This window comes from Colossoma macropomum, unplaced genomic scaffold (genome assembly GCF_904425465.1).
Source record: "Colossoma macropomum unplaced genomic scaffold, Colossoma_macropomum, whole genome shotgun sequence".
Taxonomy (NCBI): domain Eukaryota; kingdom Metazoa; phylum Chordata; class Actinopteri; order Characiformes; family Serrasalmidae; genus Colossoma; species Colossoma macropomum.
This window is the reverse complement of record NW_023494784.1, coordinates 12831387-12841415: the sequence shown is the minus strand read 5'-3', so window position 1 is coordinate 12841415 and position 10029 is coordinate 12831387. Positions and strand designations below refer to the sequence as shown.

The window sequence follows — 10029 nt, the reverse complement described above, 5'->3', positions numbered from 1 at the left end:
GGATTCAAGGAACTGTGATGTGAGGACAAATGAGCTATTTCCAAATGGTTGATGGGGCTAGATTTCCTGAGACCAAATGTCCTAAGTCTAAATAATGTATATCTAAATTAAATATATTAAATTGTCTGCATAAGCCAAAAAATACAGAATCTAGCAATAGTAAACTTCTACTTTTACTCAAGTAATATAACAGGAGTATTTCTGCTTTCTCTCGAATACAGAAGTTTTCTACTTTGTCCACGAAGAGTCATACAGTTCAAGCAAGAAAGCCTTTTCACTCATTCAGAAGTATCATCCTTAATCACATATATTTCAGGTTGATGTTCGGCACAGTTTGGTGATGCTCCTGCTCAAACTTGCCTGGTTCTTCTCAACTCTTAATCGCAAGGATTAGTGATTGTGTTTGAGCAGGGAAATCACCAGACTGTGCCGAACACTGAATATACTGGCATATATTTAAACATTTATGGAACTTTTTAAATATATTTAGCACATATCATTTAAAACATCAAATATATTGCAGCTATAGTTTTAACATGAGCAAATATGCAGTATGTATGTAAATATTGTCGCTGTTGGACCTTGTATCTACATTTTTGTCCTTTTATTTTTTTAACAGGATTTGAAAAAGCCACCCGGCCCCTAACAATTTGTCCAGATTTCCGTATGAATGGAGCAATAGTGATGCTGAAGAATAATTTGTAAACAAAATCTTGTTCTATGAACTTTTATTTAAATTTAAGTACCACCTATTATTATTATTATTATTATTATTATTATTATTATTGTTGTTGTTAATGTTAATATGTTACTGATTATTTACAGTATATCATTTATTACATCATAAGACACAGCCATGGGTAAGAATATAAAACGTACAATACATCAGGTCATACAACTTATTCAATCCTTTTTGACAAGATTCAGATTTGGGCCAAAATGATGTATTCTGTCTGGGAAAATATGAATTATAGGCGGGGAACCAAAACAGATTCCTTAAAAGTGTAAGACATTTAGTCTCAGCCAGCCTCTCCACTGTCCCGTTTGTCCCAATACCAACACTGACCACCAGAGGCCGCTGTGACCAGTTCACTGCTTCACGTAATCAGATAAACAAGAACGTCAATGTAAGGCGACGGGGCTTCTTCAAGCATGTGGCTCCTGCTGTATTAAACCTTACAGTTTCCGTATAAAATGTCTGTCAGAAGCTGCGAGCAGACGGACGATCTGGCTCAGGAGGAGCGCAGCACCAGAGAGGAGCTAAACCGGAAGGTCGGTAAATGAATAAAGGAGTAAATAAACGTTGCCGCTGCTTTTGTTAGGCGAGTCGCTCTGTACGTCCAAAAGACCTGCATATCCAGCGTTTCCCCCGAAATCAAGAGTGTTAATAGAAAGTGTGTTGCAGTAACAGCCTCTACTCTTCTAGGAAGACTTTGCCATTAGTGACTAGATGTTGGAACATTGCCGTGAGGATTTGATTGCATTCAGCCACAAAAGCATTAGCATTAGTGAGGTCAGGTACTGGTGTTGGATGATCAGATCTGGATCATCTCATCCCAGCTCATCCCAAAGGTGTTGGATGGAGCTCCATCACTCCAGAGAACACAGTTCCACGCTCCACAGTCCAGTGCTGGGGGGGCTTTGTACCCCTCTAGCTAACGCATGGTATTGGCATTGGGCATGGTGACCTGACACTGTGATATCAACCCATCAGGAAAACACAAAATACCATTAGAGACTACTGGACGCCACCAGGAACCAACAGAAACTAGCTTTTAATGCTTTCCATGATTTGTTTCAGCAGGATAGGCCCTTGTGCGGCTGCTCCAGAGTGTCCCATTCAAATGACAGTGCTTTGCTCTGAAGATTACACAAGCAATAGGAGACATGGGTCAGCAATGGGTGCACCATAAAATAGCTGAACCCACTGAGTAGAGGGGCTGTCCAGATGCTTTAGGACATATAATGTTATCTGCTGATGTTGTTAACACTATAACTCTAGTGTGTGTGCTTATGATTTGTTTCACAGATCAAGGAGCAAAAGGTTGTGATTGATGAACTGTCAAATCTGAAGAAAAACAGGGTAAGAATGTCTGCAGACATACTGATGAGAACTTGCACCAGTTCATATGTATATTACCTTTTTAAAGGGAAATATCAGTGAATTTTCAAAATTACTACATAATGAAATGGTTAAGATGTAAACAAAGTCAATGAGGGTGGTTTGATGTGAAATTCTCATTTCTAGAGAAACTTACTAAGTCAAAATTGTTCACAGTGGTGATGATAGGAACCAGAAGTGTGTAATGCATTTGAAAGCATTATTACACAGAATAGTTAAAGATACATTGACTGATGCATGAAACATTGTTTATAGATATCTTGGAGATAAGACTTTGGCTTAAAATGTATTTAAAGAAAAATCTATTCTTTTTTTTAAATTTTTTTAAAAGCTACCACTATTTGACTACGATCAACAGTACATATTAACTCAGAAGATATGTGTAGATTCATTGTTCATTTTTGATGGTAGATAAAATCGTTTTATATATGTGTTGCAGACATCAGAACTCCTAGTTTCAATCACCACCACTGTAAGGAAATCTGAGTCACCAAGATTTTCTACAATGAAACATTTCACATCAAATCACTCTGAATAGCTTTGTTTACTAGTGGTGTAACAATGCATTGCGACATTGATATCACAATGTAAAACCATGAAACTGTGCATTGTGGAGAAGAGTAAATCTGTTTATTATGCCATTTAACGCACTTGCATTGTTTGAACACCAAAATTTGCAGTCCACACCAATCAACAGCTCCCTCCAGCACTTCTCCTGACTCCCTGCTAGAGTACCTTCATTTAGTTGTGAGAATATCGAATTGCGAACCCAGTATCACAAATCAAATTGAATCTTGGGCTGAGTGCATCATTACACCCCTATTGTTTACATCTCTAAGATTAAATAATACAGATTATTTTCAGAAATCAGTGGTGTTCCCCTATAATGACACTTTAGGAGTAAATGTTCTGAAAACACATGGTCTAATTGTAGTATTGGTAGTAATTTTCTTTCTTTTTTTTTTTTTTTTACAGAAAGTTTACATCCAGCAGCCCAACAGCAACATATTCTTTCTCACAGACAAAGGCGAGACATTGAGCTCCTGTAAAAGTAAGACTTTAACTCTCATACAGTTTAAAGTCTAATGCCATTCTGAGCAGGTCTTAATACTAATAATGCTATGATGATTTGATTTTGTTTTCCTGCAGAAGAACTGGACAAAATGAAGAAAGATTATCAGGACATGTAAAGCTGGGCAGAGAGCTGCTTTCTAGGGACAATGTGTGGGATCTGCTGTGTAGTGAATTTGACTGCATCTCAGTGTGTGCTTCAGAAACATGTGCGTGAAAAGCTTCGTAACAGAGGGCCCGACTGTAGCCAGGATATTACAGAAACGGTCTTGGATCCAAGTTACAGTTGCCTGTTTTCTGCCCATGTACTCCATATGAGGGGAGACTTGACTCCCCAGCCTCTGCAAGATAAGGATGGGAATATTCTCCTCTGGAATGGTGAGGTGTTTGGTGGTTTAACAGTGGGAGCTGAAGAAAATGACACCACAGTGGTTCTCCACCATCTGTCCGTGTGCAGAAGCCCTTCAGATGTATTATCTGTTCTCTCTCAGGTTAAGGGACCCTGGGCCATCATTTATTACAGAAAAGCTGAGCACTGTATTTGGTTTGGTAGGGATTTTTTTGGGAGGAGGAGCCTGCTTTGGAGCAGTGGGCCAGAAGAGTGCTCTTTTACGCTGACCTCAGTGTCCTCTTGCTTGCCAGATTCTGATTCATACCATTGGCAGGAGGTACCAGCAGTCGGTGTTTACAGTTTGGATTTGAAGAAGTGTTCATACAAGGGGAGTCTGAAACTTGAGCTCTATCCATGGGTTTACCTTGGTGATGAGCCCCCAAATGACTTCACCTGCGAAGGTCTGCCCAGTTCTGTCTCCTTGGTAATGAACGATTCTGGACTTCTTCTGAATTTTCCTATTCCTTCAATGAACACATCCAAAAATGCAGTTGCACCTAATGACAAACCAAATCAGACTTCTTCTCAAACTTCTCCTGAGGACTTGAAGGAGTTTCTGAAAAGCACTGAAAAGCGAGAAATGGTTAGAAATCTCATAGACGTGCTCAGTGAAGCCGTCCGCAGGAGGGTGCAATGCCTGCCTTCCCAGCCTAACCTAACAGAGGAACCCAATGATGATGAAGCGCAAATTGCCATACTGTTTTCTGGAGGGATCGATTCAATGATTCTGGCTGTTCTCGCTGATCGCCACATACCTGCTGACAGACCAATTGACCTTCTCAATGTTGCTTTTAAACTTCAGGAATCCAAGATCAACCATGGGTCCAGAAAGAAAGGACAAAATAACAAAAGAGAGCATGCTAGTGCTGACATTGCACAATCAGATCAAGTGAGGTCAAACTGCTTCGATGTCCCAGACAGGATCACAGGCAGAGCTGGACTGCAGGAGCTTAAAAACCTCAGTCCTGCGCGAAAGTGGAACTTTGTTGAGATCAACGTTACTCAAGAGGAGCTTAAGGAGATGAGGGAAAAGCGCATCTGTCACTTGGTGCATCCTTTAGACACTGTTCTGGATGACAGCATCGGATGTGCTGTGTGGTTCGCAGCTAGAGGAACTGGCATCATATCAGAGGGAACAGAACAGAGGCAGCACACTTCAACAGCAAAGGTATTAATACATTTTCACTTTTAGACTGGAATGTTCCATGACACCCTGGTTACAGGCAAGCTTTAGTGTTTATTTGGTCTGTTTGTCGTTGATCCGTCTTATCTGGCCTTTTTTTTGTCTTTTGGAAGGTGGTTTTGACAGGTATTGGAGCGGACGAGCAGCTGGCCGGTTATTCCAGACACAGAGTGCGGTTTAAGACCTCAGGTTTCGAGGGCCTGGTCAAAGAGCTGGCCATGGAGCTGGGCAGAATATCCTCCAGGAATCTCGGACGAGACGACCGCATCATTGGAGATCATGGAAAAGAGGCCAGGTACATGTAACATCAGACAAAGCCATAATATTTCTGTGACCTAAACTATTCTTTGCTATGTCGTGTACACTCCCCCCTCCCTTTTTTGCAGTATTGGTGGGAGAGTTGGTCAGCAGGGTGTTTTATTTTTTCCTTTTTGTTTTTGTATTTTCACTAGAAAAACATACAGAAAACATACACTGACCAGCCACCTTATTAAGTCCACTGCTTTCTGTCTACACTCAGTGTCCATTTTATCAGCCCCACTCATCATATTGGTGCAGTTTGTAGTTCTACAATTACAGACTGTAGTCCATCTGTTTGTCTGCATACTTTGTTAGCCCCCTTTACCTTGTTCTTCAGTGGTCAGGACCCCCACAGAGCAGGTATTATTTTAGGTGGTAGATCATTCTCAGCACTGCAGTGACACTGACATGGTGGTGGCATGTTAGTAGGTGTTCCACTGGTACCACTGGATTAGACACTACTGGACTGAGAACACAAACCAAAAATATCCAGCTAGCAGTGTCCTGTGACCACTGATGAAGGACTAGAGAATCAATAAACTGTGCAGCAGCAGATGAGCTATTGTCTCTGACTTTACATCTACAAGGTGGACCAACAAGGTAGGAAAGTCTAATAGAGTGGACAGTGACTGGACTATTATATAGGTGCATGTTTTAGGGATACACTTGCTGACTGTAGTGTATCAGCCACCCTCTACCTCATCCATCTTTGGGAAGGGACCTCTATAGGACCACCACTGTCCAGGTATTGTTTGTTCAGATATTCTCAGGCCAGCAGAGACCAGAGGATGACTGACACAAATTGTGTATGAGCTACAATCTTTAACTGCACACCTACAAATTGGAGCAACAAATTAAGTGCATCTAATGAAACTCTGGAAACACTTTTACATGAATTATTTCACATTACATTAATACATTTGTATCATTCGTGTTAGTGTCATTCCTGTGCTGAGAATGACCCACCACCCAAATAATATCTGGTCAGTAGTGGTCATTTTGGAGTGAGGCTGATATATTGTGCATCACCACAGGGGCCACAGTCAGTAATTTGTTACAGTTGCAGCAAAAACTTGTATCTGTGTTTTTGTTTGTAAATACAGTCATATGCAAACATTTGAATGCCCTGTTCAAATGATGTCTTTTGTTGATCTTTGAAGTGAATAGAATTTAACATCTTCTACAGAGAAGACACTTTTGCACATTTTAATGCACAATTACTGTTTATGTGCTGAATTAACATAATAAAATGTGGCCTGTGCAAAAGTAATGGCATTTTATATTTCATTTTTTTCCTCAATATGTTGATATTGTGCACTAAAATCTGCAGAAGAAAAATGCCATATTTAAGTGTGTTCTTTGTAGAGTCTGTGTCAACTTATGTTCACTTAGAAATTTAGCAAAACATGTAATTTGACTAGGGGTATTCAAACTTTTGCATAAGACTAATTTGAAAACTCCTGCTAAAATATCAAAATTTCTGGACAAATAGACCAATAGAAATGCTTCAGAATAAAACTTCGCATAAAATGTTTTTACATAAACTTACATTTTTTTTCTCCTGTAAAGTTTGTTTTTGGAGTTTTGTTCTGACCGCAACAAATTGTAAACCTACAAAGTTCATCTGTATGGTAGATGTACCTGATAAAATCTCCAATGAATAAGTATTTCATGTTGTATGTCTGTTTCTGTATCACTTGTGTCCTGCATTAAAATATAACCTTGAAAAGAGGCCAAATACATATGACCATGTAGTCATTCGAAATGGGTTAAACTATGAAGCTACTATGATTCATTAAATGAAAAAACACTGTAGTCCTGAAATTTAGCAAATAATAATTTCATCTGTCTTCAGATTCCCCTACTTGGATGAGGACGTGGTGAGCTTTCTGAACAGTCTGCCGGTGTGGGAGAAGGCTGACCTGTGTCTGCCCAGGGGAATCGGGGAGAAGCTGCTGTTGAGGCTGGCTGCTGTGGAGCTGGGCCTGGGACCCTCTGCTGTACTGCCCAAAAGAGCCATGCAGTTTGGCTCCCGAATTGCCAAGTTGGAGAACAGCCATGAAAAGGCTTCAGATAAGTGCAAGAGACTGGTGACAAGTTAGTGCAAGCTATTTAAAATGTTTATTCCACAAAAGATGAATCTTGTCTTTATTTTTTTCCCCTGGTGCTGTTTGTCATCAATAATTTTAATCAATAAATCTCTTTAAATCATGTTCAACTACCATGATTGATCAAAAAACACCATTTTCCAACATGTTCTGACCCAAATAAATCCTATATTAAATAAACATCTGGATTTTTAAGTTGCTCTTTGAAGTATTTGTCACATTCAATGTAAGATGGGAGATTTCCCACATCAAACCGTCCTGAGATCCTGTAGACATACACAGGCCTCCTGAAAAATACAGATGGACATGTACATTTGGGTGATGACAGGCACATCATACTGGACATTTTAATTAAAGCAAGAAATTACATGCAAATTACCTTAATATGAGCCATGACAGAAAAGTTCCTGGGGCGTCCCGTTCTTCAATTGGCCCTGCCTGTGTGAGAGTTGATTTTTCCAATTAGGAATAGGTTGTCTAAAAGCTGTTACATGAACTGCCTTCAAAAAATATAGCCTTTGAGTAAAGATCTTTCACTGAATAGATTTAAAAGGCACAGCCTTTTCAGGGAACTGAATGCTAAATGTATTCAGAAAAGGTGACCCTGTAAAAAATTCATCATTTGTTGAGAATTCCCTTGGAAAGTGCAGTACGAGGCTTCCTGTTGAGTTATCAGAAGACTGACTGGTACATTATACATCAATAAAGCAAAACAGCTAAGCTTAAGTTCTGTCAAGAGCATCTGCTACAAATGATAAACCTCCAGTACCTCCTTCTCTTTCAGGAAGGTGTCCAAGAGAGGAAGTGTTGTTCTTGAAAACAAGTAGAAACAGGGACACTGCAAAGAAACACAGTTGAATTAAAAATCTAAAGATTTTTACATCATGTATTAGTGGAGAGAAGTGTTGGTGAAGCAGAGCTGTGCCTGTGAGGTGAGGATGTGTACATACAGCACTGCGTGAGTTTGTCTCTGTTGGAAGGGGTTTCTCTTTCATACACTGCACTCTGAGGTCTGAATCCACCTCCAGGATGCCGTACTTTGACGTTTCTGAGAATGCAAAGGAGTCACCCTATTAGTAATCAGGGGTCATATTTTAGAGCAAATGCAGCAATATTTAAATGTTATATTTTTCCAAGTTAATTTTAATATAAATGAACATGTTTTCTTTGCTGATTTGCAATAACACTTTAAGCTAAACAGTATAATATGTGTAAAAATTGGCAGTATTTGTTACACTGCTACTTTGCCAAAGACCACACCTTTTAGCCCCTTGTTGTGATGTAAGCACTCAAACCTTTCGGGTGTCATATTCAATGGAAAAAAAAAAACTTTGAACGTCTAAGTGTTTCCAGAAAACAAATAATAAAACCAAATGTTGGACAAGCAGTCTTCGTCATGCTCACCCTCATCCCTGCACTGATATGACAACACCAAGTTGCTGTCTACATCCTTCTTCTGCACCTCAGCAAAGCGCTCTGTAAAAGCCCTCAGGCTGAAATCCTCTTTGAACAATGTGTCACTGTAGAAGGACAAAGTGTTGATAATACACTGTATTAAGAGGCAGATAGTAACTAGTTACACTCAGTTGCATGTACTCAAAATATTCATGTATTTCCTTTAAAATACTTTTCTAAACAAAAATGTATTTACATCTGTTCAAATATAATTGCCAAAAGTAACACTTATTATTGAGTTATATTTTAACATTATATTACTAAGATGTACTTAGAAGCTGGGTGTGCTAAGAAGTTCCACTATATAGTTCTACAAGTTACTCAGTACTCGAGTACTTGTTCTCAAGTTGTTCTTTAGTACAGTATTTTTACTGTCATTATCCAATAAAGCAACAATACTTGCACTTAATTGCAGGTTTAGATTATTCTACCCACTTTGATTATATTTAAAGTAAAGATTTTAAATATACCCTCCAATCACTATGATATGATCATCCAATCCGAAGTGCTTGACTGCCAGCTGAAGGCAAGCAACTGCACCAAGCCGCTCCTGTGGAAAGTAACACATTTGAAATATTGAAAGAAATATTGAAATACTGTCTTTTGCCATCAAATGATGCATACAGTCTGTTTTGCCTGAGATTGTGACCCAGCAGTGAACTTCTTACAGTAGATGTACACGCAATTAAAATGAAATAAGTACACTGTTCTGTTAAAAAATATAAAATACAGACAACTTTTCACCACTGTTGATGGTTACCAGTACATCATACAGTCTAATTAGTTTAAATTAGCTTTTATTTCTTGTTAGCTACGTTAGTGTTGTAGTTCCAGTGCAAAACTAAAAGGGCTAATTTTTCACTTAATTAATGTTAATTAATGTTAGCTGATGAACTACATTTAGGATAAAAGGAGAACTCTGTAAATCTGATTTTCAAAACTACCGTTTTAACTGTGTGAGCAAGGAATGGTGGGACATTATGGTCCATGAGCTAGTAAAACACATTTCACATCTGCAGTGGTTTGAACAAGTATGTAGGTCAGTGTTTCCCAATCTAGTCCTCAGGGACCTCCATTGTCTTCTATCTTAGATTCAAGAACAACTGTACCAGTTACACTAACACCAAAAAATGTGTTTTGGGGTGCGCCACCAAGAGAGTGGGAGACATTAGGACAGGTCACGATCATGCACCTTTAAAGGGCCCATATCATGGAAAACCCAATTTTACTCTTTTTTAATGGCTATAATGTAGTATGTAAACATGGTTAAAGTTCCAAATACCATTCCTTCTGTAGTCCATGCAGGTCGTATATGGAAACTAAGCTGCAATAAAAGCCTGTTTCTGTGATGTCACATAAACCAGCACATACACATTGATTTATTTATGCTTAAATTATG

General features: G+C 39.0%; 3 protein-coding genes across 3 annotated transcripts in view; 2 read left to right on the top strand and 1 right to left on the bottom strand.

The window, feature by feature from the left end:
* The first annotated feature begins 1123 nt into the window (after positions 1–1123).
* On the top strand, positions 1124–3494 carry LOC118816213 (ASNSD1 upstream open reading frame protein-like). Its single transcript, XM_036583019.1, has 4 exons — positions 1124–1272; positions 2030–2083; positions 3098–3173; positions 3272–3494. Exons 1-4 carry the CDS (start codon positions 1195–1197, stop codon positions 3310–3312), a joined length of 249 nt encoding a protein of 82 aa, XP_036438912.1. The 5' UTR covers positions 1124–1194; the 3' UTR covers positions 3313–3494.
* asnsd1 (asparagine synthetase domain containing 1) lies at positions 3311–7370 on the top strand. The gene is made up of 3 exons (XM_036580724.1): positions 3311–4752; positions 4881–5062; positions 6923–7370. Exons 1-3 carry the CDS (start codon positions 3343–3345, stop codon positions 7167–7169), a joined length of 1839 nt encoding a protein of 612 aa, XP_036436617.1. The 5' UTR covers positions 3311–3342; the 3' UTR covers positions 7170–7370.
* The window catches only part of zgc:136439 (uncharacterized protein LOC678627 homolog), a 4273-nt gene continuing 1413 nt past the window's right edge, over positions 7170–10029 (bottom strand). Inside the window, exons 3-8 of the mRNA XM_036581930.1 lie at positions 9101–9180; positions 8580–8695; positions 8126–8223; positions 7945–8013; positions 7555–7613; positions 7170–7462 (exon numbers count right to left, since the gene is read on the bottom strand). Of these exons, the coding sequence (XP_036437823.1) occupies positions 7342–7462; positions 7555–7613; positions 7945–8013; positions 8126–8223; positions 8580–8695; positions 9101–9180 (543 nt within the window). The 3' untranslated portion in view covers positions 7170–7341. The remainder of the gene's footprint in view (positions 7463–7554; positions 7614–7944; positions 8014–8125; positions 8224–8579; positions 8696–9100; positions 9181–10029) is intronic.